The sequence below is a fragment of the Drosophila obscura genome, unplaced genomic scaffold (genome assembly GCF_018151105.1).
Source record: "Drosophila obscura isolate BZ-5 IFL unplaced genomic scaffold, ASM1815110v1 contig_192, whole genome shotgun sequence".
Lineage (NCBI taxonomy): Eukaryota > Metazoa > Arthropoda > Insecta > Diptera > Drosophilidae > Drosophila > Drosophila obscura.
This window is the reverse complement of record NW_024542781.1, coordinates 1129732-1156286: the sequence shown is the minus strand read 5'-3', so window position 1 is coordinate 1156286 and position 26555 is coordinate 1129732. Positions and strand designations below refer to the sequence as shown.

Below are 26555 nucleotides of genomic sequence, written 5' to 3'. Positions count from 1 at the left end.
AACTCAATCTTACAATATCGCGCTTGACAAATTATTTTATTTATTATCCAAGGAATAATAGGGATTTTTATAATATTTGCCATTCGACCTGTGGATATCAAAATTTAATTGTGCTTTTTTTCTGAGTGTATGTCCTGGCGTATGAGTAATGGAATTGATTCTCAATGTCTTGTTTGACTCATCCTGGGACTGTCTGAGGGTGTTAGATGTGGGGTTTATATGGGATAGAACGGAAACCCCCTGAAATCTGCACAGAAAACGAACCAAACATATAATGAAGCCTTTATATTCAACATTCGATGAAGCATTCTTAATTGAAACTTCTGTAATGGTGTCCAGCGCCTCTGAGAGATTCCACAGCTGCCTGTGACGGGAGGCGGGGGCGGAGGAGAGGATGGATATCCAAATGAGCAAATCTCAACAAGTCTGTGGAGGGCTGACTGGGAGAACGCCCCCGAGCCTGTGCGTGGCTATAATACACAATAAATCCGGTCAGCTAGGCAATTAACCTTAAGGTCAAAGTTCACACGCCTAGCACTGACCCACACACACACACACACACACACACACGTGCGTGGCGCCTATTGACAGCCGCCAAGCAGCTGACCTATTTCCACCACACCCACACGACCAAGACGTGCCCATAAATAAGTAAAATATTCCATGCAATGGATAATAAACACAACACCAACAAAATACTATTTATAAGAACTAAATGGAGTCAAGTCCCCAGTCGGTGGATGCCCGACTGGCTGTTATTTATGGATAATTGGGAGACAAAGAGAGAGCCTAATCCTCCCATGGTTTCCTTTTTGCATTGCAGTCGTCATAGGGGCAGCCACAGCATGCCGTACGAGTCGATGCACCACCATCAGTCGGCGGCCGCTGCCGTGGCCGCTGGCACCGCTCCCAACGGAATGCTGGACTCCCTCAGCCTGCAGCTGCGGGACTCGGAAATGCGACGCACAGAGATCGAACGGGCGCATCAGGTAGGGCGTCTTCTCATTATGCAGACCCATAAACGATCCTTGTATTAACACTCGTATATTCTGCAGGAAACATTGGCACAAATTCGCAATCTAAGCGGAAACGCTCGTCCCGATGCCGAGGCGGTGGAGAACCTGCAGTCGAGAGCCCGTGAACTGGAAAAGAAGGCAAGTGCCAGGCTGGCTTATGGATCTCCCATATAACCGATTAACTAATGTGATCTTTAGGTTTCGCTGGAAAACGTGCGCTGCGAGGAGCTGCAGATCGAGCTGACGACCGCCTTGAAGGCCAAGGCAGCGCGCTCGGGCCAATCCTCCCACATGGGCAGCGGCGCTACGGGGTCCGGGACGGCCATTCCAACATCGGCCAGCAGTTCCACCGTCACATGGGCACCGACAATCATGCACCAGGACCAAGGCTCGGAGATTGATATCATAATGGCAAAGATTGAGCAGGTAATGGGCAGCCGGAAGGAGGAAATAGATCTCGGCTTGGGCCCCTTCCATTACGCCTACTGAAAGGGAACCCCAGCCTCAGATGCTCATTTTATTCAACGCAAACGACAATGCAATTCTTTAACATTTGTGAGTGGGCTGCGTCTGGCAGGTAGGGTTCAGTGTAGATGATTTATTCCAGTTCGCTGCTGGAACTCGTAGAGTCCGACTCGTCGGTGACCTTGCTTAGGGCCTGTGATATGAAGCGATTGACCTCCACCTGACTGATCACCGAGGAGGAGCTGCTTGAGGAGGAATTGCTCTCGTCGCTGCCATTGGACAGACACGACAAGAAGCTGTCTATGCTGGTATCATCCGGTGTCCTGTCGGTCTGATCGAACTGCGTGGCACTCTCGTTGGTCTCGTTGGGTCCCTGGCTGAATACTGAGCCGGATTGGCTGACCTGCAGCTGGCGGCGCATCATCTCGTTCTCGCCACAGAGACGGCGAATCAGCTCCTGGTTCTCCTCGCCCTCCAGGTCCCTCATATGGGCAAGGGCCTTGATCACATCGAACATGCTCTCGATGCGCTCTCCCTGCCCGTTGACAATCAGCTTGAGACCCGCCATGTACTTCTCACGAATGTTGTAGCTCTCCAACAGCATGTCGCCCTGGCAGTGCTCCTTGTACTTGTCGACGATCATCTGAATGCTGTCATGGTACTCCTCCACAGTGGCCTTCAGGTCCAGGTTCTCGCGCAGCACCAGCGCCGTCGTCTCGTCCTTGCTGTGCTCAGCCAGATGCTTGATGAGCTGCTCGTTCCGGTACTTGAACGAGTGTACAATTTCGGAATCGAGTATGTGGGCATCCTGCAACAGCGCATCGATCTGGACGATCAGTTCGCCAAAGCTGTCGACCAGATCGCTGGCATCTTCAATGAGGCTACTCATAGCCGCAGAATCCACGGCGTAGTTCATTGCGACGTGGATATCCAGTTTGATTTATTGCTAACGTTGAATTTGGAATTCTTGTACTCTGCTACTTCTTTGATTTCTTTACTAGTTTTGTATACTGTTCCGCCAGGCGTTCCTAGGGCTATAATGTAAGGGACTACTTTGATCCGACGAATTGGGGGGAGTCACTTAGAAAAGGAAAGGAAAGTGGAAGGGGAAAGACCTACTTAGATTTCGTCTTCGGCTCACCTCACGGCAGCGATGTACCTACCTACCTACCAATAGTGCCATCTCTAGCTTTGAGCATAAGCCACTCTCTGAGAGCACACGGCTCTCTTCTCGCATACGCTGCCGCTGCCTGCGAACTGCGCAATTAGTTTTAGAAGCTAATATAAAATGTCGTCTGCTATCTGTGACTCGTGCCCTTTATCTTGCATTTGTTCATTTAAAACTAATTACTATCTTTTTTTCTTTGTTGGATTCAGGATAATCGCGTGCTGGCCGAGCTGGAACAGCCTCGCACCTCGGCCAGCGCCAGCGCCAGCATGTCAGCATTGCCGCCCAGTTCCATGTTGAGCACGGTAAATAGCGAATTTAGAACCATATCAAAGAGTGGTAAGTGTCCAATGCCTTGAATCTTCCATCTGCTCTGCTTTAAATACGTAACCAAATTAAATCAAAAATTCGTATTGCAGAACTCGAAGAAGAACTGAATCGTTATAAAAGGGCCGTACTAGGCGGCACCTCGAGCGGCTGCGTCTCGGCTTTATCCTCCGGCTATTCGAGTCTGCCCCACTCCCTGGCCTCCACGCTGCCCAATGGTGCCAGCACCAGTTTAAGCGGCGCCAGCATTGGCTCGCAGAGCATGGCCGCCGCCATCGGTGCTGGGGCTGGGTGCAGTGGCCTCCAATCCATATCGGCCCTGGTGCCCAACTCAATCAGCGGCATATCCACGAGTCTAAGCAGCCATGCCATACAATCACTGAATGCGGCCGCCTATGGCGGTGTCGGACAGAGCTCCGTGGAGAAGCTGTTGAGCGGTACTAGTGGCATCACTGGCATCCCACCATTGCCGGTAAATATTCACACGATGAAGGCTATGCCATCGGCATTAAGTCAGGTAAACCAACTATTTTCAATCGCAATGCATCCAACTACAACAACAACAACCAAGTACAAACAGCTGCAATTTGCAATATCCAATAATTTCGTATTTGTAATCGCGTAATCCTCCCGAACCGATCGATAATGCTTTGAAGCTTTTTTGGGCATCGCCACGGCATTAGGTTCATGTTTTGGCTTGCAATAATAACTTGAGCATCACTGTATCATACATACATATATTATGATAACTACATATTTAATTCTTTGTACCCATAGCGATTATCATAACTACTTATGTAACTGCTTTCATTCGTTCGTTTTTTGATCCGTTGATCGTTCATCGTCGATGAGGCTGCAGCTTTTGATCGACAATAAGAAATGGCGTCTGTGTTGTCTCAGTGTAAATCTCACAAATTGAGTTTTGTTGTAGTTGCATTAGTGATGAAAATATACATTCACACACACACACACAAACACACACACATACATCACTCGGAAGTTCGACATATACAGCCACAAAATCTACACACACACACATATTGTACATAAATATATTCAATTCCAATTATTGATTGATTTTCTTAAACTCCATTTAGTCATTAGCACTTGTTGAGCTCTTGGAACCATTCAAGCTTTTGCTGGCATGCTAGAAAATGCATCTCATTCGCGCACACTCATTCAAACATTATTGGAAACTGTCTTAAAAGTATATACATATAAAGTTTTTCAGGAAAGTGTTTTAAAAGATATGATTTGATTCCTCAAATAATCATCAAGCCTATTGCTTAAAGCACTTTCCTGACAATCTGCCATACAGACTCGTGCATTCATTTCACATTTCCAACTTTTCTTCATTTAATTATACATTAATCGATACTTACATATGTACATACATACATACATACATATATCTGTACATACCATACCAAAAACCTTACTATGAACCATAATATAAATAAGAATTTCATTTGAAAGCTTCCCGTTCGTTGTTGATTAAAGTTTTTTGATGATGATGATGATGTTGATGATGATGATGATGCTGATGATGATGATGACGATGCTTACCCGTGCATATACAATACTATAGAATGCTTGGAAACGGCTTCAGTTCATAGCAGAAACAACTACTCTCGTACTACTCGTTAACCCATTCATGACCCACATCAGATTAGATCAGTGTATTACCCATAACCATACCCATTACCTATTACCCATTACCCATACCGAAACCCATCGTTTTTATGATGTTTCTTCTAGAAATTGCGTTTGCCTCTACAGCCGAATAAACGTGAATCTCTCTGTGATCTCTCTATTCCCCATTTTATGTGCTCTCTCTCTCTCTCTCTCTCTTGTTTCTTGTCTTCCCTCTGCTCTCTTTCTCGCACTCACTCCACGGCGTGTTCTTCCACTCCACTCCACGTGTGTTATATACCCGCGTACTTTGACTCTGCTCTGCGGTTCGTTCGATCGCAAATTGCACACCGTCTAACGCCAATCAATTCGTTCTGCAATCAATCAACATATGTATATGTATGTCTGCATCTGTATCTATGTATATCTTTCTCTCTCTCTTTTTCTGTCTATGTGTGTGTGTGCGTGTACATACAAACAAACCCGTGTCGTGTCTGTATATCCTTTATAATGCCTTAAACCTGTACAAATAACCCAACAAAACTAACAACAAAAAACCGAACAACAAAACACACAAAAACCAAAACCAAAACTAACAAAAATCGCATTGTAAATTCGAAAAAAAAAAAAAAAACAACAAACAACAACAAAACACCCACCCACCGACCCACCGAATAACCAAAATTCTAAAATTGAACAAACACACACCTGCAATCGACACACTGAATTTGAATATTGAAACCAAAAACTGAATCTGAAACTGAATCGAGTAGCGCGGAACAATACAACTGTACAATTTACAGAGCACAACCATGCCCCTCCTGTCACTCAACTCGCATAACCTGCCGCCCGTTGGATCGAGCAGCTACTCAGGCCTGGGGCTGGGCGGCGGCGGCAGTGGTGCCGCCGGCTCCTCGCTGACGCATCCCACCATGGGCAACCTCAGCATGCTCGATACCAGCGCCCTATTGGGCGCAGCCGGCCTGGGCGGCCTGGGCGCCGGCCCAAGTGGCAGTGGCATCTCGGGCGCCACATCGCTGTATGGCCTGAGTGCCGGTGCCGCCGGGGGATTGGGCAGCTCGTACGGTCCACCGTTTCTAGATGTGGCCTCGAGTTCCTCGTATCCGTTCACATCGGCCGCCCTGCGCCAGGCCTCCAAGATGAAGATGCTGGACGAGATCGATATACCACTGACTCGGTATGGCAACCGGAGCTCACCCTGCTCCCCAATACCGCCCAGCAATTGGGGTCTGGACGAATTCGCAGATGGCCTGAGCCTCTGCATGATGCACAATCGCGGCGGCCTGGCGCTGGGTGCCCTGGATCTGGACAGTAAGTAGTTCTATGGGGACCCCATGGGATTATATCTGATATGATAATAATCGTTATATATACATAGCACGCAATCATGGCTTGAATGGAGCCAGCGAACCGCAAGTGGATATGCTGGACATTCCTGGAAAGGGCCGCTGCTGCGTGTTCATAGCCCGTTTTCCGTACGATCCACCCGAGTAAGTCCTACAAAAATATACATACACTGATAGAAAAAAGGCATATTTGAATTAAATATATGATTTTTAAATGCAAGCATAGTAAAATTAAATAAAATTCCCTTTGACTCAAAAATAAAGGTATTAAAACGGTTTTTTTAATACGGTCATTTTTAGTCTAAAATCCAAAACACTTTAAAATAACTATAATATATAAAATTTTATAGTTTCATAATTTATATTAAATATTATTATTACCTAATTTGAAAATATTAATTTTGAAATCAAAGGGAAAAACTGTTTATTTTAAATAGTTTTGTATCTGTTTTTACTATATGTTTATATATACTTTTGATATCCCTCGAATTACTGGCTTAAGCTGATGCCGCCCTGAATACAAATCTCAGGGGCAGTTAAATTATCTTTGCGCATGAGGCAATATCACAACCAATACAGTTCTACTCAGGTGGCGATTATTTCTAATTGAAAACTTTAACCAATTCACGCCATGAGGACATGAAATGTCGTCCGCTACGGCAAAATAATAACTTAATAATTTTAATATGAAATATTTTTAAATTAAATATGAAACATAAATTTAAATATGAGACATATTCAATTTAAAACAAATATTTTCATAGTAATATAATTAAAGTGAAAAATGTTCAATTGTAATTCAACCACTCTTGAAAACTAATGGCATAAATATTTAATTCTAAGTGAAAATATTAAAAAATCAGGACTGCTTTCTATGGTTGTAAATTATATATACCTTATACATCCTTTAAACATCAAGGCTAAGGGAACCCCTTGCTCAAGGCTAGACACATTTATTGATATTAAAACACTTTTTGGAGGTCTAATTTGTGGGGAATAAGCATTAGAAACGCCGAACATTTTTTTAAACGATTCCATATCGCATTGTGTCGCGTTTTGGGGCATGCCGATCAGTTGATCATGGAACCGTTTCATCAATGGAACCAGATTAAAGGTCCGTGTTCCAACTTCCTTGACACAATTGACGCCACCAATAGCGGCTCATTTAGGACCATGTTCGCACAGGCGCTAACAATGGGAGAGGCTATGGCGATAAGGAGTCCAGGACTTGCATCGCCATTGCCGCATATCCTTTGGTACACGCGAACAACTGAAGGGTCAATGTTGGTGCTTTCACGACTAGCTTGGCCAGCAAAAATTGGAAACACAGTAGATTCCTGGGATCCAGCAATCTTAAAGCGATGGGAATGGGCATCATATTCATCACGGAACCTATTGCTTGTCCCTCTACCAACTGCAAGGTATCGGGGATTAGGCTAAAATATTTCTAGCTGAAGACTTTTTACCTATAATAGTGGGAGCCAACCCAGCGCAACGGCCAGTACAAGGTGGATCTTCATGGTGAACATACATTTAGGCCATCAATGAAACAGTTTAAGAATCAGAAATACTGAAATGGATTTGTTTTGGAACGGATGCAAATTAATTTGCCACATTAGTTTGACGTATTACATTTACATATGATATGTATATCCCTTTCAAGGAATCTTTAAGAGAAATATTTGCTATGATTACCACACGAAATATTCGGGAATTTCAGGGGCCTTAGAAGTTGCCTTCGTATTAGTTGTCTTATTATTCGGATTATATATGCAGCCATCGAGGAGTTCGTAAATGCTGGGAGCTCCGAAATAAATCTTAAACGCATCCCTCGCGCACTTGGTTCCAATTATTGGTTCGCTGTAGCTCAAACTGTGCAACTTTTCCAGTGATTTAACCAAAGAGAAAGAGTTTGAGATGACTTTTTTCATTCAAGAAGTCCCACCAACAATTGCATCCACGATTATGCCCGAACAGGTCTTAACAATTGGCGCGACTAATTCTACAAGCTCTCTGAAGGCTTTCAGTATTCGAAACATTTTTTCACCATATGTTTCGGCACAGGTGACCAAAGCAAAAGTGATTTTTCCTGAATCCTTAACCAGCCTGGCCATCCACCACAAGATACACTTCAAACTGCTTACATTCGTAATTTTTCTGGCAATGGTAAATGTTGACATTTTCGCGGAACTTATTCGTTCTTCATCTGCCAACTGCAAAGGATCGGGAATAACCTATAGATGTTTATAAAGACTTTTGAAGCCTGCTTTTACCGATTTAGTGATGAAAAAACAAAGCACGAACGCCAGTACCAGACCGATGTGGATCTTCATGGTGAACAGACATTTAGGCCATCAACGAAGCAGTTTAAGAACCAGACATAACCAAATTGATTTATTTGGAACGGATGCAAATTGATTTGCCATATTAGTTCGACTTATTACATTTATATATTATTTATATATCCCTTTAAAGGAATCTTTAAGTCAAACACTTGCTATGATTATCACTCACTCGGGAGGTTTGGAAATTTCAGCGGGTTCAGTAGTTGTCCCCTCGTTAGTTGTCTCCTCGTTAGTTGTCTCCTCGTTAGTTGTATCCTTGTTAGTTGTCTCCTCGTTAGTTGTCTCCTTATTAGTTTCCTCCGTATTAGTTGTCTTATTATTCGGATTGTATATGCAGCCATCGAGGATATCGTAAACGCTGGGAGCTCCGGAATAAATCTGAAACTCTTCCCTCGCGCACTTGGTTTCAATTTTTGGTCCGCTGTTGTTCTCATTGTGCAACTTTCTCAGTGCTTTAATCAAAGAGTAAGAGTTCGAGGTAACTTTTGTGACACAAGCAACACCACCAACAAATGCATTCACGATTATGCCCGAACAGATCTTAACAATTGGCGTGACTAATTCTACAAGCTCTCTAAGGCTTTCACTATTCGAATAATTTTGTCACTATATGTTTTGCCACAGGTGTACAAATCAAGAGTGATATTTCCTGAATCCTTAACCAGTCTGGACATCCACCACAAGATACACTTCAAACTGCTTACATTCGTAATTTTTCTGGCAATTGTAAATGTTGACATGTTCGCGGAACTTATTCGTTCTTCATCTGCCAACTGCAAAGGATCGGAATAATCTTTAGATGTTTATAAATACTTTTCAAGCCTGCTCTTACCGATTTAAGGGTGAAAAAACAGAGCACGAATGCTAGCACCAGACCGATGTGGATCTTCATGGTGAACAGACATTTAGGCCATCAACGAAACAGTTTAAGAACCAGACATAACCAAATTGATTTATTTGGAACGGATGAAAATTGATTTGCCATATTAGTTCGACTTATTACATTTATATATTATTTATATATCCCTTTAAAGGAATCTTTAAGTCAAACACTTGCTATGATTATCACTCACTCGGGAGGTTTGGAAATTTCAGCGGGCTCAGTAGTTGTCCCCTCGTTAGTTGTTTCCTCGTTAGTTGTCTCCTCGTTAGTTGTCTCCTTATTAGTTGCCTCCGTATTAGTTGTCTTATTATTCGGATTGTATATGCAGCCATCGAGGATAACGTAAACGCTGGGAGCTCCGGAATAAAACTGAAACGCTTCCCTCGCGCACTTGGTTTCAATTTTTGGTCCGCTGTTGTTCTCATTGTGCAACTTTCTCAGTGCTTTAATCAAAGAGTAAGAGTTTGAGGCAACTTTTGTGACACAAGAAACACCACCAACAAATGCATTCACGATTATGCCCGAACAGGTCTTAACAATTGGCGCGACTAATTCTACAAGCTCTCTGAAGGCTTTCACTATTCGAATAATTTTGTCACTATATGTTTTGCCACAGGTGTACAAATCAAGAGTGATATTTCCTGAATCCTTAACCAGCCTGGACATCCACCACAAGATACACTTCAAACTGCTTACATTCGTAATTTTTCTGGCAATTGTAAATGTTGACATGTTCGCGGAACTTATTCGTTCTTCATCTGCCAACTGCAAAGGATCGGAATAACCTATAGATGTTTATAAAGACTTTTCAAGCCTGCTCTTACCGATTTAAGGGTGAAAAAACAGAGCACGAATGCCAGCACCAGACCGATGTGGATCTTCATGGTGAACAGACATTTAGGCCATCAACGAAACAGTTTAAGAACCAGACATAACCAAATTGATTTATTTGGAACGGATGCAAATTGATTTGCTATATTAGTTCGACTTTTTACATTTATATATGATTTATATATCCCTTTAAAGGAATCTTTAAGTCAAACACTTGCCATGATTGTCACTCACTCCGGAGGTTTGGAAATTTCAGCGGGCTCAGTAGTTGTCCCCTCGTTAGTTGTCTCCTCGTTAGTTGTCTCCTTGTTAGTTGTCTCCTCGTTAGTTGTCTCCTTATTAGTTGTCTCCTTATTAGTTGTCTCCTTATTAGTTGTCTCCTCGTTAGTTGTCTCCTTATTAGTTGTCTCCTCGTTTGTTGTCTCCTTAATAGTTGTCTCCTTATTAGTTGTCTCCTTATTAGTTGTCTCCTCGTTAGTTGTCTCCTTGTTAGTTGTCTCCTCGTTAGTTGTCTCCTTATTAGTTGTCTCCTTATTAGTTGTCTCCTCGTTCGTTGTCTCCTTATTAGTTGTCTCCTTAATAGTTGTCTCCTTTTTAGTTGTCTTCTTAATAGTTGTGTTTTTAGTAGTTTTCCTTTTATGCGGGTTCATGCAGCCGTCGAGGATACGGTAGATACTGGAAGCTCTGAAATAATTATGAAACGCGTCCCTCGCGCACCTCGTTTGAGTTTTTGGTTTTCTGTTGGTCTCATTGTGCATCGCTCTCAATTTTGTAACCAAACCGATAGAACTTGTTTCAACTTTTTTCATACAAGATGACCCACCAACAACTATATCCACGATTATGCCCGAACAGGTGGCAACAATTGGCTTGGATATTTCGACAAGCTCTTTGAAGATTTCCAGGATTCGAAAAGTTCTTTCGCCATATTCTTTGGCACAATGGACCAAAGCAAAATTGAGATTTGTTGAATCCTTAGCCAGCCTGGACATCCACCACAAGATACACTTCAAACTGCTTGCATTAATAATTTGTCTGGCAATGCCAGAGGTTGACATGTTCGCGGAACTTATTTGTACTTCATCTGCCAACTGCAAAGGATCGGTAATAACCTATGGATTCTTATAAAGACTTTTATAGCCAGTTTTTACCGATTTTGTGGTGAAAAAACAGAGCACGGACGCCAGCACCAGCACGATGGGGATCTTCATGGTGAATAGACATTTAAGCCATCAATGTAACAGTTTATACACCAGCAACAACTAAATCGATTTGGTTTGGAACGGACGCTAAGGAATTTGCCACATTATTTCGATTTATTGCATCTAAACAGATTTGTTTCAATGGATTAGTTTAGTTATAGTTTTCTTATTATCCGCTTATATGCAACCATCGATGACATCGTAGGCACTGGAACCTCCGAAATATTCCTTCAACGCCTCCCTCGGGCATTCCGTTTTAGTTGTTGGTTCGCTGTTCATCTCATTGTGCAACTTTTTCAATGCAAAAACCAAAGAGAAAGACTTAAGGGTTACCTTTTTCACACAAGCTATCCCACCAACATATGCATCCAAAATTATGGTCATGCAGCTGAGAACAATGGGCTTCGCAACTACCATAAGCTCTTCGAAGGCTGCCAGGATTCGCAACGCTTTGTCGCCATGTTTTTTGCCACATATAACCAAATCAAGATGGATTTTTCCAGAATTCTTGACCAGACTGGACAGCCAAGACACGAAACACTTTATGCTCCCCATATTCGTAATTTTTTTGGCGATTTCCATGCTCGACATTTTCGCGGAACTTTTGGGTTTAGCATCTGCCAACTGAAAAGGATCAGGAATAAGCTGAGATCTTTATATGGTCTTTTAAGTCTGAGATCTTTACCGATTTAATGATGAAAAGACAAAGCACGAAGGCCAGAACGATATGGATTCTCATGGTGAACACTCAGGCGATCAATGAAGCTGTTATGAACCAGAAATACCCAAATTGACTTGTTTTGGTACGGATACAAACTAATTTGCCACGCTAATTGAATTAAATGACATACTTCGGAATTTTAATAGGTCGAATTAGCTGCTATCGATAATATTGTAGAGACTAAAACCTGTGAAATATTTCTAAAACGAATCCTTAGAGCACTTCGCTTTAGTTGTTGGATCGGTTTTCAGTTCAGCTTGCCACTTTTTATACCCGTTCTCAAAAAAGTGTTAAGGGGTATTGTATTTGTGGTAAAAGTGTATGTGTGCAACGCAGAGCAGGAATCGTTTGCGACCCCATAAAGTATACATATATATTCTTGATCAGCATCAATAGCCGAGTCGATATAGCCCTGTCCGTCTGTCCGTCCGTTTGGCCGTCTGTCCGTCTTGATGAGCGCCTAGACTATAAGAGCTAGAGCAACCCAATTTTGTTTCTAGACTCATGTGATATCACACTACTACAAGTTTATTTCAAAATTTCGCTTCGCCCCCTTCCGCCTCTACAAAAGAGGCGTGCCTGTGGCAGGCACAATTTTAAAGATACGATAGAACTAAAAACGTAGTATCGTAGAAAATGACCATATCTACCATATCTGTATTGCCGAATCTGAATCAGATCGGATCATAATTATAGCCAGAATGAAGAAATTAATTTTCAGTTGCTTCCCCCACCTCCTCCAGCAAGAGACCCGCTACTCATTCTCTTTCTCGCTCGCACACTCTGCCTTGTTCAGTGCGCGAGTGCTCGCCAGCGGAGAAGATGTAGAATATAAATGGTACATGTAGAATATAAATGGTACATGTAGAATATACATGTTAGATGTATAATATACATTGTATATGTAGACAACAGATGTAGCAAAAAAATGTAAAGTATAACATTTTTTTAAATTCTAAAAATCATAAGCTCAAAGTTTTATATACTGACTGAGTACGAGTATAAAAGTAGAGTCGCGGCCCCAGAAGTGACTCAAACGATCCTTTTCGTTTTTAAGTCCGCTTGCGAAAATTTAGCAAGACTTAAACGTCACATGGTTTTTGTCCGCTAAATGCTCTTTTTTGAGTCGGCTTGCGGACATTGAGCGAGGCTTCAGTAATCGCTCACGGATTTTTATCATTTCTAAGTCCGTTTACGAACATTTTGCGATAGTTCCGCTTTCTATCGTCTTTTGGTCCACCGGGCTAAGATAAGCGCATTGAAGGCATTCAGGATTCGAACCGATTTGGCACATTCGAACAAATCTTGACCAGACTGCCCACCCAATACAGGAAACACTTCATACTGCCCACATTCGCCATTTTTCGTGGCAATTTCAAGGGTTGTCATTTATTCGCTCCTCATCTGCCAACTGCAAAGGATCAGGAATAAGCTATGGATCATTATAAAGACTTTTACCGATTTGCCTCTACCGATTCAGTGATGTAAAAACAAAGAAAAACACAGGCCAGAACGAGTTGGATCTTCATGGTGAATTGGCACTCCACGGGGCATAAATTAAACCATTTTATAAACCATTACCACATTGATTTGTTGTGCGAGAACTGCAAATGAAATGGATTTTAAGGGGTTAATAAAGCAAAGAAAGTATCCTGTAGACAATCTAATGTCGATTTTATTCATTTCAATTTGTTAACTTCGCAATTTTCAGCGCATTTCTCCGGGTATAAGCAGCTATCGATGATTTCGTAGACACTTGTAACTGAAAAGAATTTCTTGAACGAGTTTTTCGCGCACTGCGTCGCATTTCGTGGCTCACCGGAGCACGCATCGTGAAACTGTTTCAGTGCTCGAACCAAAGGCAAGGCCTTAAATGATATTTCTTTGATACAAAATAGCCCACCAATAACTGCATTTGCGATTATGCCCGCACAGGCTGTCACAATGGGCTGGACTTTGGTGGCAATCGATACGAAGGCCGTCAAGATGCTCGCCGATTTATCGCCATATCCTGTGGTACAAGCAGCCAAATCAGTAGTAAATGTACCTGCATTTTTCCCCAGCCTCGACAGCCAATTCAGGAAACACTGAATGCTGCTTTTCTCTATCAATTTTTTGGCAATCGCAATGCTCGACATGTTTGCGGAACTTATTTGTTCTTCCTCTGAACACTGCAACGCATCGGGGGATTAGCTAAGATCAAAGTAAAGTCTCGTTTTTGCTCTTCCTTTACCAATGATGCGGTGATGGAGCACAGCACGACGGCCAGCACAAGGTGGAACTTCATGGTTAAATGGTGTTCCAAAATCCATAAATGAAAACTATTTGTGTGCCGTAAGCGAATTGATTTATTTTGGAATGATGCATATAATTAATTCCATCTATTCTTTATCAGACAGGCTCCGGCTTTCACCTAAATTTTTTTACGAAAGTAAAAATCGAGCCGTTTGTAGAGTTTAATCACAATCACCGACACACGAGATTTCTATTATCAGTCCCTTGGAATTCTTCTTTTCCTTGGAATTCTTCTTTTCCTCGGAATTCTTCTTTTCCTCGGAATTCTTCTTTTCCCCGGGACTCTTGTTTTCCTCGGGACTCTTGTTTTTCTCGGGACCCTTGTTTTCCTCGGGACTGTTCTTTTCGTTGGGACTCTTCTTTTCCTCGGGACTCATCTTCTCGTCTTCGCAATCTTCAATGGGTTTGCTCGGGAATAAGCAGCGATCGAAGACATCGTAGACAGATGTAGCATTGATAAATTTCTTAAACGATCCCTTTATGCATTTGGCCGCACTTGGCTCTTCGCTTTTCCACGCTTTATGGAAGTCTATCAGTGCTTTAATCAGAGCCAGAGTGTACTTGCCAGCTGCTTTCAAACAGTACATCCCACCAACAACTGCATTCACGATTATGCCCGTACAGGAGTCAACAATGGGCTCAGCCACTTTACAACTCTTTTTGAAGTAGTGATGGAAATTGGGGAGGCACCTTGCCTGAGGTCCGACGCTGCACTCGGCTAAGTCAAGCGATATTGAAGCTGAATTCTTGACCAGCTTGGCCATCCAATGCAAGAAACACTTGAGTTTTTCCAAAGACAGCAATTTCTTGGCTATGCTAATCGCTGACATTTTCTCGGAACTTGGTCCCCCCTCTGGCTTACATTCCTCTGCCGCTGGGGCTGGCGCTGGCGCAGGCGCTGGAGCTGGCGATGGCGCAGGAGCTGGCGTAGGCGCTGGTGTAGGCGCTGGCGTAGGCGCTGGCGTAGGCGCTGGCGTAGGCGCTGGCGCAGGAGCTGGCGCAGGAGCTGGCGCAGGCGCTGGTGTAGGCTCTTTCTGGTTCCAACTAATTTTTATCCAGGGCAACTTGATCTGCATCGATGCGGTGAAAATACACAGAACAACAACCAGAATGAGGTGGAACTTCATGATGAACTGGCACTTAAAATTAGAAATAAAACCGTTTATAAGCGCGACAAACTCAAATTGATTTTGGATTTGGAACAGCTACAAATTGATTTTCCGTTATTAATTCGATTTGTTCACAAAACAAGTTAAAATTTCATGCCAAACTGGCCAAGAATATCATTTGAATCGCAATCCCTGCATTATCAAAATTAATTCGACTTGCTCCGTTTTTTGTTGCATCCGTTTGCAGGGAGGCTGAGGGCGAACTGTCTCTCTGCACCGGCGACTATCTGCTGGTGTGGACCAGCGGCGAGCCCCAGGGTGGCTATCTGGATGCGGAGCTACTGGATGGAAGACGCGGCCTAGTGCCCGCCTCCTTTGTACAGCGTTTAGTGGGTAGGTTTCCACTCTTAACCCCCTCTGTGCTCTCTGTGCTTGCTTAATCTTCAACTTTCTTTCGCGAACAGGCGACGATTTGCTGGAGTTCCATCAGGCGGTACTATCGACACTGCGCGACGCCGAGGATGGTTCGATGCAGTGCGACACAACGTCGCTGCCCTCCTTGCCGCCGCACAACCCATTGCTCACACACACCCACGAGGATTTGGCACGTTTGAGTGAGACGCACACCGATCTGGAGCACGACCAGGATGACATTAGCGATAATGGTAACTATTGCCCAGCCCCTCCCCACGCCCCAAACTGTATGTTTTAATCTCTTTGGTTTTTGTGGCGATCCACGAATGCATCGCTTTTGCATGGCCTGCATGTGAGCATTGAGACTCCTTGACTCCTTGAGAGCAGTAGAGACAGAGACACTCCCATTAACAGTACCACTAGCAGTCCAAGTCCCAGTCTCAGTTCAGCTACAAGCTACAGATTTTACACTCCATCTAATGGCTTTGTATTGCCTTATGTGACACAGTTCCAGCACCCAAACACTTGACGCTGGAACGGCAGCTGAATAAGAGCGTGCTCATTGGCTGGTCCCCACCGGAGCCAGTGGGCTACAATCTCATCGAGAGCTATCATGTCTATGTGGATCGTGTGCTGAAGGTCTCTGTGAAGGCCAATGAACGCACACGCGCATTAATCGAGGGCGTTGACTCCACACGGGTAAGCTTCAAGATCCTTCAGCGTAAAGCTACCTGACTACTGACTCTGCCTATCCTTTTACAGCCGCATCGCATTAGCGTGCGGAGCGTGACCCAGAATCGGCAGACGTCCCGGGACGCCGCCTGCACCATGATCATTGGGCGGGACACGTCGCATCTGGGCCCCTCGGCGGTGCGCGCCTCGCACATAACGTGTTCCTCGGCGGTCATCTCGTGGCAGCCGGCCAATTCGAACCACCAGCACGTGGTGTGTGTGAACAATGTGGAGGTGCGCACCGTCAAGCCGGGCATGTATAGGCACACCATCACTGGGCTGGCGCCGAGCACACAATATCGGGTGACCGTGCGGGCCAAGCATCTGCGCGCGGTTGGGCAACAGACGCCCCAGCAGACGCCGGGCAGGCCCGGACAGGAGGAGGCACCCGGTGCCTATGCAGATTTCCGTACCCTCACCAAGGGCCTGCCCGATCCGCCGCAGGAGATCCAGCTTGAGGCTGGGCCACAGGATGGCACCATTCTGGTGACATGGCAGCCGGTCGCCAGGCCCACCGCGACTGGGCCTGTTACCGGCTATGCTGTGTACGCCGATGGTAAGAAGGTCACCGACATCAATTCGCCCACCGGCGACCATGCCCTCATCGATATCGGCAAGCTGGGCGTCTTCAATCCCCGTGCCGTGACCATACGCACCAAGTCACGGGACTCACAGTCGGCGGACAGTGCGCCCATCTTGATACCAAGTGAGTGCAAGGATGGAGAGGGAAGGAAGACCTCTCTACGTATATCTATAACCGTATCTGATCGCTTGCAGACACTGTGCGCAATGCCGTTGCTCGACGGGGACCAAATCAAATGGGCATGGGTCCGCAGCTGCCGCAGGGGCCACACGGCATGCAGCAGCAGATGGGCGGCATGCCCGGACAGGTGGGGCAGCAGCAGCAGCCAATGATGATGGGCCAACAGGATCAACATGGGCAGTACGATCCCAGCCACATGCAGCAGCAGCAACAGCAGGGCATGCAACAGGGCATGCAGCAGGGCATGCAGCAGGGACAGCAGCCCGGTCAGCCGGGTCATCAGGTGAGTGTCCGGCGGAGTGCTGGTAGTCCGTATATACACTGTAAATAATGTTCTATGAACTTCGTTTTTGTTTTGATCATTTCGATGCAATTGGCTCTGAAAAATATACCTACTAAATTCTATTAACTAAACTTTAAAGCCAACACAACATTGAAGAATGTACATACCATAAAGATCTACTTTACGGATTGTAGATGCATATACTATACTCCATTTACTCTACCCATACTCTACTATACTATACTATACTATACTATACTATACTATACTGTACTATATATACGTATACTCCCAGTCCGAATGCCACACGATCGAATCATCCAATGAAAAACAATGAAATTTCATTCCTACCAACTGCTTGCATAGCCCCCGCAATTCCCCTTTGCACCATCAGACCCAGATAAGAATAAGAAATCTTAAAACCTCACACACTTCCCCAAAAAGTATATCCTAACCGAATGCATTAACATCTATCCTTTGCCGAACTCTTTCTGGAAGGAGTGTGTCCTGTGTTGTCTTAAGTTTTATTTTACACCTTCTCTCTCTCTCTGCCACTCTCTGTTTTCTGCTCCTAACTTGAGATCTATTTATTGGACTGCCTTTATTTCTTACCACTACCACTACTACTACTTTCGGTCGATTTGTTTTGCAAATGTACCACATTATATAAATATATATATACCTACATACATACTCGTACACTGTGATAAATTCTGAAACAATCGCACCAAATTCACACAAAACAAAGTACTTACTGGGGCACTTGCCATTGAAGTCCTCGATATCCACTATGCTATATGTGATAAGAACCAAAACCAATTGAACAAAGACCTCCTACTCCCCACCCCTACAAAAAACAAAACGGAACTTGTATGTATGTAAATTTATTTTGATTCCTTTTACTTTTAAGTTAAATTTTGGAATTTTATTTTGGATTTTGAATTTTGGTTTGAAGAGATATTTGCCCCCCAGAGTATGGTATGCCAACTTTTGCTAGTACTTTTTCCCCCATATCATTTCGATCTTTAAGTTCGTGCCGAGTAAAATTCACAATTATTGTAGCATGTCTTGAATTTAATTGCAATTCAAATTGCAAAAAAAAGATTAACAATAATAATAATAAGCAAAACAACCCAAAAAAAAAAACAAAAATATATTTGCAATATATATTTGAACATTGTTGAGTTATTCAGATTTCAAATAGAGTTTTATTATCTAAGTACTATATTTGAGCGGAAGCGATATAATGCCGATCGATTTTATTAAGGAATATACGCAATGCAACGAACAATTTTAAACAAAACAAGTTACATATTCATTTTCATTATATGAAACCCAAAAACTGATACGATCGTTATACGATATCTGATCTGATCCGATCCGAACCGATCCGACATAACAGCCCGACGGAGGCTCCGGCTTGTTAGGTGGCCTGCTCGGTGGCCTCTTCTCGAAACCCACACAGAGTCAAGTGAACCAGAATGTAAGTTATACCCACAACATCTCTCACATATTGCCACACACACACACACACACCACACACACTCACCCACACACACACACACACTATAGAACGTAAGCTAAACGTAATTGTAAACGTAACTTTATAGTACTCTATAGAACTAAAACTACGTTAAGTGTTCAATGCATACAATATTTATTTGGTCAGTTAAACTCTAGTCCTAGAACTTGCTTTCAACTCGAAAACAAAAAACCAAAACAAATCTGGATAATTGAAGCTGTATATTGAAGTCGAAAAATGAGTAATTTGCAGCATTTATTGCCCTTTGATTTTGTGTGTTGAGTTCCTTTTAGATTTCTTATCCTTTTTTCTGTTACCTTACTAAGTATCTTTGTATGCCATGCCTCTAGGGAAGTGATTTAGAACCTAAAATCATACGGCTTAGACGGCTTGTAAGTACCAAAAAAAAAAAAACAGGATGGAGAACATTCTTGCATGCTTAATCGGGTGTTGGGAAAATACTCAGTACCATAAGCTAAGCTACCATCGATACAGATTGAACTTGATGGGTGCGATCATTTGTACAAAGCGTCGACCAGTCAGTGTTGTGTTTTTCGACTGATAAATACCAGTACCCAACCTATACACATACATATATCCTATGTAAATTAGCAGTTGCTGCTAGAAAATATACACACACAAACAAACACACATACCACTCGCCACTCGCCACTCGCCGCAGATACCGCTACTGTAACTGTGCCCATCCATCCACATAGATAACTACGAACTCGAATCCGTGTGCTTTCTTACTACCGATATTAAACCAGCCTCAACCTACTGCCACTTACTGCATACCTCTCTCTCTGTACTCGTCTAGCTTCGTACTCGACTATCAAGCTCTATAGATAATTGATTTTTCAGTTCTTCGTATATAGATCGTAACACACACACATACACATATACATACATATATATATATATACATACAGTACATATATACATACACATTCAGCTTTCGTACTTCCTTAGTTTTGCCTAAAAAAAAAAACAAAAGAGAAAAATACTTTAAAGTAAAATAAAACAACAGCTAAACGCAGACGCCTCCACCTTTGCTACTAAACCGAATTAAAGAAAACCTCTCTAAAGACAATGTGAATGAAAAACAGAGTACAGATTAAGAACCTGCAAACATCCTCAAAAGAATCTCAAAAAATGCTAACAAAATTTTAAATTTCAATCAAATTAATTCAAATTCATGCGCGTGCAAACACGATCGACGATCCTGGGGAATTCGAATCAAATATATGCAGGGATATCAGCAGCCGGGGCCAGCAGGAGCACAGCGTGGCATGGCGCCAGTCCCAGGCAGACCGCAGGGGCCACAGCAGCAGCAGCAACAGCTACAGCAGCAGCAGCAGCAGCAACAGCAACAGCAGCAGCAGTACGGTCCCCAGGGCCCCAGAGGGGGGCCACGCTTCCGAGGACCAGTACCCGGGCAGATGAACATGCAGGGTCAGCAAATGCAAGGACAGATGCCAGGACAAATGCAAGGACAGATGCAGGGACAGATGCCAGGACAGATGCAGGGTCAAATGCAGGGTCAAATGCCTGGCCAAATGCCAGGGCAGATGCCTGGTCAGATGCCAGGTCAGATGCCAGGGCAGATGCCAGGGCAGATGCCAGGTCAGATGCCAGGTCAGATGCCAGGTCAGATGCCTGGTCAGATGCCCAATCAAATGATGGGCCCACGCGGACCCCTCAACCAGCAGCAACAGGGCCAGCATCAGCCTGGCGGCCAGCAGCAGCCCGGACAACAGCAGCAGCAGCAACAGCAGAAGAAACCCCGCTACTTTGTGGCCATGTTCGACTACGATCCATCGACCATGAGTCCCAATCCCGATGGCTGCGACGAAGAGCTGCCGTTCCAAGAGGGTGATACGATCAAGGTAAGCTCGCTGATCCCTTCCAACACACACAGAACCACCAAAACACTTTCCAGCTGCCGACAAATGATACGTAGGCCCCACGCAGAGATCAGATGGCGGTGTGATGTGACGATCCATCCGAGCCCTCGGTACGAGCAAACGGTAAAGCTATCTTATCCGAACAGAACCAGATATGAACCAGCCACAGCCACAAATTGGATGCAATTGGATGCGAACTCGAACTCGATCTCCATATCCGATATTGATATTGGCTGCGCTTGCTTGTTGCGCTAATTGAATGATCAGTGCATGTTTTTCCTTCGCCCCACCCACCACTCGACTCCCACCTCACTGACTCTCACCGACTCAATGACCCATCCAGACTGGTTTGAGAACCCGATCCGTATCGTACCGTACCGTACCGTTATCTACCCCCTCTACCAATAACAACTATCAACCCATACAGTAATCAATACTACCCACTAAGTAGACGTTGCTCTCTCTCTCTCTCTCTCTTCTAATAGTTCCATAAATAATCGTTAAGTTAGCGTTATGCACCCCCAATACACACTTTTACCCACAATAATCTCCATGCGAATACACTAAAGCCCCCCGTCCCCCGCAGCCCATCTCTGCCCGATCTGTACTCATGTCTACCCCATCTCTGGCTCTTCCACTCTTCCGCTCTCTCTCTCTCTCTCTCTCTCCATCTCTCTCGGTTCCGGCCGTAGGTCTTTGGTGATAAGGATTCGGATGGCTTCTACTGGGGCGAGCTGGCCGGTCGTCGCGGCTATGTGCCGCACAACATGGTCTCTGAGGTGGAGGATACGACCGCATCGATGGCGGCCGGCGGTCAAATGCCAGGTGCCATGCAGGGCGCTGGCGTTGGCGTTGGCGTGGGTGGCCAGGCGCAGGTGATGCCGGGCCAGGTGGTGCCCCAGCAGAGCATGCGCAACGTGAGCCGCGATCGCTGGGGCGACATCTATGCGAATATGCCGGTGAAGCGGATGATTGCCCTCTACGACTACGATCCCCAAGAGTTGAGTCCCAATGTGGATGCCGAGGTAGGTCAAAAGGGAATTATTGATTGCTTGCAAGTAGAAAAGGACTTTGTGCTTGGGCCTCCTTTGGGTTTTTGCGTCTCTTGTTTGATCCGAAATGTTGTCTCCTACTTAGCGCAGGGAAAGCCGTGCGGGGAGTGGTCTTATGGGTGGTCTATTGGGCAGTTTTCTGCCAGGCTTCCGCCAGGACTTGATTGATCCCATGTCCAGTGAAGTGAGTGTCGTATCTCAGCCCTCAGCCACACCTCCATAGAACCGCAACTACTTACTGCTAACACTGCTTTTCCGATCCTCCTGCTGCTCCGATCTACACTTTTATCCGAACCAGCTAACGTCTTTCGTTGACCTTCTTTGACTTTGCCCCATATCCAGCAGGTGGAATTGTGCTTTAAGACGGGCGAGATCATATTGGTGTATGGTGAGATGGATGAAGATGGTTTCTACATGGGCGAACTGGACGGAGTGCGCGGCCTGGTGCCGTCGAATTTCCTGGCCGATGCGCCCGATCAGTACAACAACCAGATGGGTCCGGGCGGTGCGGCCGGCCGTGGCGGTCTCAGTCAGCGGGGCAGGGGCCAGGGACCCGGTGCGAGAGGACCACCGCCGCCGCCGCGGGATAATATGATGCCTGGCGCGGCCGGGCGTGGTCAACCAGGTAAAAGTAAGTAGGCTTTGTGCAGAACATAACGATAACGATAAACTACAAATGCAATTTATTGTCACATTTTGATTTTTACGTTTTGTGTTTCTTTCGTTTCTTTCATGTATTTTCTTCGTTTGAGTTGAATACGAATTAAAACCAATCCAATCCAAATGATCAAATGATCCAAATCGAAAAACCAATTAATTATCCGGCATTTCAAGAGATTTCAATTTTATTTTTCATATTTTATGTTTGGTTGTTCTTCGATTCGTACGATTGAGTTTGAAATCAAAAAAAAAAATATATATATATCACAAAATAATACAAAAACATATACTTTTATCTCGAAATCACTCTTTATAAGATGAATAACTACGTTATGCAGGTTCTTCCAGACTACATAAACAATAATTCCAATTCCACAAGCAGGATAATGTATCCCTACAACTACTACTACTATTACTATAGCAAAGCCATTTCTGATACCGATACCCGATACCCCCCGCCCAAAAGTTTTGAGTTTCATATTCTTGGTTCTTCCCTTCCTTCGTTTTTTTGTTTTCTGTCTTTCCAAATCTTCCCAAACTAAAAAAAAAGAAGAGAAAAACAAAATACGATCAGCCGAACAAACACCGAGAATATTTTCCACTCTTTCTCTCTACTATTTCTGTCTCGACTCTCTATCGCAAAAAAAAAAAATACTTCGAAATGAAATAAAATAAAAAAAAATATAAGAAAACAGTTACAAGTTGAATACAAATTCTGATTTTTGAACGCCGCCAAATTTGATTTCCATTACGATTCCGTGCGAAACTTCTTATGTGCAACTCTCTCTCTTTTTCTCCCATTCTTTATTAAATTATTGAATTAATATGCGATTTTGGTTGATGTACAAATTAAATGATTTCCAGCACCAATCAGTTCGATATTTCCAATTATATATTTACTATATATATATATATTCAATATTCTATATTAAATTATATATTTCCCTCATTGTTTTGTACGTTGTTTGTTTCTGTTTACGTTTTATTTGGATTCAAGTGATATTTAATTCAAATCAAATACAAATATACAATAGATAGTTGTTGTTCTTGTTGTTGTACACACACTATATATATATATATATATATCTTTATATTTCTTAAGCATCCATCGATCCATTCATAATCATATTCCCTTCAAAAGAATTCAAAAATAATCAGTAATAAAAATCAAACAGATCACAAATCTGTCTCAAACGATTGGAATTTTCGGTATAAAAATATAGGATCATCATTCCCACTCACGCCCATTACTCAGTTTCATTTCTAACTTTGTATATATATATTTTTCACCTAGCTTTTTCTTCTTCTTGTCTATAACAATTTTTTAAGTTGAATTTCCTATTTTAAACTGGTCTCCTGTCTCTCTTTGTCTTGCGTGCCTTTCTCTAGCCGTGTACAAATTATAGTTGGTCTTGCATGTCAATTGAATATTGTATTTTGTTTTTGAAACAGTTTGAAACAGATTATACTCTTTTTGTTTCGCTCGTTATGGGTTTTTATTTTTTAAGAGTAAGGCCAAGTGTTTGCATTAACAATACTAATTACCTGCACCTGATTGCCGAATGAACTTGAATTGCCTACCAGTAGATAATCCACCAATGAGACATAGAAGTAAACAAAAAGACAACCAACCAACTAGCCTCTCTACTCTTGTGTGTGAACCCTCAAACCAGACATAGTGATCGATCATGTGAATGATCATCGTACATATGTATCTGTAAATACTGTTGGTAAATGCTTCTCTCTGACAGACCAAGACAGTTTCGAAACCCGACTAGCAAGCAAAAGCAATCTCTGGTTCTTCCGAATTGTAATCCCCTGGGACCCCCACAGATCCAACCCAATTTATCCCACAAATACCATACAACATTGTTGAGTACTTTAAGTACTCGAGTATCTCAAGTATCTGCTTCTCGAATCAAAACTATTTCTTTTAGCGATGTTTTTCCTCTCGTTGATTTTTCGATTTACATTTTTATTTCCTTTTTTGCGTTAAATGTTTTCCTTCCTGGTTTTTCTGAATGTTGGTCTTGTTTGTTTGCGAATTAGCTTCTTCGATATATATATATTTACTATTCGTTCATTTTTGTTCAAGATATATAACAACAAAAACAACAACAACATCAGAAAAAGGGCTAACAAAAAGCACCCGAAAAATCAATCCAAAAACCATTACAAAAATTTCAATTTCAAATAAATACGAGCGCAGTCGTCTCTTTGTATCTAATGTACATCTTTTTGTAAAATACTAAATTTAAATTTAAACTTTAACTTATTTCCAAATATATACCTACAAAATACAAAATATACTAAATATACAACTAAGTGCCCGTCCAACTACTACTACTACTATTTATACCCTATACTTACCCCTCTCAAAATAACTTTTGTAAAGTGCATACCAAAATGCTTACAACCAAAGAACCATAATATCGAATTCCATCCACCATTCAGAAATATCAAGCGCTATCCTTAGATCTGAAAGGTAATATTTAAAACAATTTTAATCTACATATGTCTGGACAGCAAAGCAATTAAATCCAATTCGATCTGAATCCATTTGGCGCTTCTTCCTCTCGTTTTTGCAAAACTCAAAAATTTCAACAGAATGAAGCCCGTATTTTATTTGAAAGTGATGTGAAATTAAACATTTTTAAACTGTTCTTTTTAGTTCGATTCTACCCTTTTCATTATCATTTTTCAATTGGTTTGTTTTTTTTTTTGTGTGAACTGCGGTGAAATTATAGAGAACAAGACTCATGTAACTTACTCAAACTTTTACCCACGCGGAGGAGACCAACCAAAAAAAATTATATCCTGTATAGGATCTTTCCAACCCACATTTAATCACAGTTCCCCGAACAGGCAGCTTCAGCAGTCCTCTTACTCCACTTTAACTCTAAATCGAAATCTCCAAAAATATTCTGAAAAATTGAACGCGACTAAATTCCAATATATTTCGATATAAAGTTTTGGTTTTGTTTTTGGTTTTCGATGTTTGGTTTTGATTTACGTTTGGGTTTCCAACTCTTTCGTTCGACTACTACAAACTTCTTTCGAATAATTTTTTGTAATGGTCTGCTGTGGTAAATGTGAAGTCTTTATGTTATATTCGTTGCTATAGATGCTCGCCCTGCTTCCCCTACACTGTTAGACAACACGGGCCATCCTGCCCCCGATCACCAAACGCAGGTAAATACTCTTTCTCTCTTTTGTTTCCTCTTTTTTGTTCCGATATATTCGTTATAAAGAAAGTACGAAAAAAAAACCAAAAAAAAAAACATAGAAAGAACCAACGAAATAAAAAATATATTTTGTTGTTGTTTTTCGAAAATAAAAAAAAAACTAACTGCTTAAACTAAATTAACAAGCAAAAAGAGTGTTACGTATACGCCAAAATGTATCCGCAATTGTTCACTAAAAATACCCAGCAACAACCAAAAAAAAAACGCTACAACCCTACTTACTACTTACAAAGATTATTATTACAACAAACAACAACAACAGAAGCCACAAACAACAATTACTCAACTATAGCCTATACCTGTACCTATACCTGTGTACCTGTACCTGTACCTAATCTTCTAGCTATATCTCTTCTCCACCTTTTGCTATATCTGTCACTCATTTAATTTTCGGTTAAAATTGTCGGACAAGTCCAAAATCATTCATCACCCCCCAACCCCCAACTCAGTCCCTGACACCGACAGAACAGTACAAACACGCTATCTATCTATATCTTTCCCTATGACATACTGCTGTCGCTTTTCGTGCACACACACACACACACATACACACTCTCCAGTAGTGTCGTGTTGTTGTGTTGGTCTCTCTCTTTCATACTCGCCAATATTCGATTCG

At 42.8% G+C, this 26555-nt stretch overlaps 4 protein-coding genes and 1 non-coding gene across 17 annotated transcripts in view; 2 read left to right on the top strand and 3 right to left on the bottom strand.

Annotated features, from left to right (window-relative positions):
• Window positions 1–26555, top strand: part of LOC111067659 (peripheral-type benzodiazepine receptor-associated protein 1) — a 36903-nt gene that overhangs the window by 6018 nt on the left and 4330 nt on the right. For 2 of the 11 annotated variants that reach the window (XM_022356889.2, XM_022356896.2), the window contains exons 2-18: window positions 824–989; window positions 1056–1154; window positions 1215–1442; window positions 2859–2988; window positions 3069–3493; window positions 5382–5940; window positions 6008–6119; window positions 15609–15754; window positions 15826–16026; window positions 16284–16474; window positions 16538–17213; window positions 17285–17553; window positions 18956–19036; window positions 20329–20964; window positions 21675–22007; window positions 22377–22665; window positions 25819–25886. In XM_022356889.2, coding sequence (XP_022212581.2) covers window positions 824–989; window positions 1056–1154; window positions 1215–1442; window positions 2859–2988; window positions 3069–3493; window positions 5382–5940; window positions 6008–6119; window positions 15609–15754; window positions 15826–16026; window positions 16284–16474; window positions 16538–17213; window positions 17285–17553; window positions 18956–19036; window positions 20329–20964; window positions 21675–22007; window positions 22377–22665; window positions 25819–25886 — 4609 coding nt within the window. Of the gene's footprint in view, window positions 1–823; window positions 990–1055; window positions 1155–1214; window positions 1443–2858; window positions 2989–3068; window positions 3494–5381; window positions 5941–6007; window positions 6120–15608; window positions 15755–15825; window positions 16027–16283; window positions 16475–16537; window positions 17214–17284; window positions 17554–18955; window positions 19037–20328; window positions 20965–21674; window positions 22008–22376; window positions 22666–22786; window positions 22917–25818; window positions 25887–26555 lie in introns of those variants that run through there. The other 9 variants (XM_041593575.1, XM_022356892.2, XM_022356891.2 and 6 more) reach the window with 9 other exon arrangements.
• LOC111067664 lies at window positions 1562–2530 on the bottom strand. Its single transcript, XM_022356907.2, has one exon. The coding sequence runs from the start codon at window positions 2395–2397 to the stop codon at window positions 1615–1617; it is 783 nt and encodes a 260-aa protein (XP_022212599.1). The 5' UTR covers window positions 2398–2530; the 3' UTR covers window positions 1562–1614.
• LOC121404306 lies at window positions 6519–6656 on the top strand. The gene has a single exon (XR_005967879.1). It is a non-coding gene; the product is annotated as a U4 spliceosomal RNA (small nuclear RNA).
• Window positions 6971–12026, bottom strand: LOC111067662. 2 transcript variants are annotated; one of them, XM_041593577.1, is made up of 8 exons: window positions 11922–12026; window positions 11186–11860; window positions 10028–11125; window positions 9153–9968; window positions 8249–9093; window positions 7671–8188; window positions 7442–7545; window positions 6971–7389 (listed from the first exon to the last, which is right to left on the bottom strand). In XM_041593577.1, the coding sequence occupies exons 2-3, from the start codon at window positions 11243–11245 to the stop codon at window positions 10265–10267; spliced, it is 921 nt and encodes a 306-aa protein (XP_041449511.1). In that variant the 5' UTR covers window positions 11246–11860; window positions 11922–12026; the 3' UTR covers window positions 6971–7389; window positions 7442–7545; window positions 7671–8188; window positions 8249–9093; window positions 9153–9968; window positions 10028–10264. The 2 variants fall into 2 exon arrangements, with proteins under 2 accessions (XP_041449511.1, XP_041449510.1); XM_041593576.1 differs by having other exon boundaries at window positions 7442–8188.
• Window positions 13121–14259, bottom strand: LOC111067667. 2 transcript variants are annotated; one of them, XM_022356912.2, is made up of 3 exons: window positions 14191–14259; window positions 14005–14128; window positions 13121–13561 (listed from the first exon to the last, which is right to left on the bottom strand). In XM_022356912.2, the coding sequence occupies exons 1-3, from the start codon at window positions 14242–14244 to the stop codon at window positions 13515–13517; spliced, it is 225 nt and encodes a 74-aa protein (XP_022212604.1). In that variant the 5' UTR covers window positions 14245–14259; the 3' UTR covers window positions 13121–13514. The 2 variants fall into 2 exon arrangements, with proteins under 2 accessions (XP_022212604.1, XP_022212603.2); XM_022356911.2 differs by having other exon boundaries at window positions 13308–13561; window positions 13655–14128.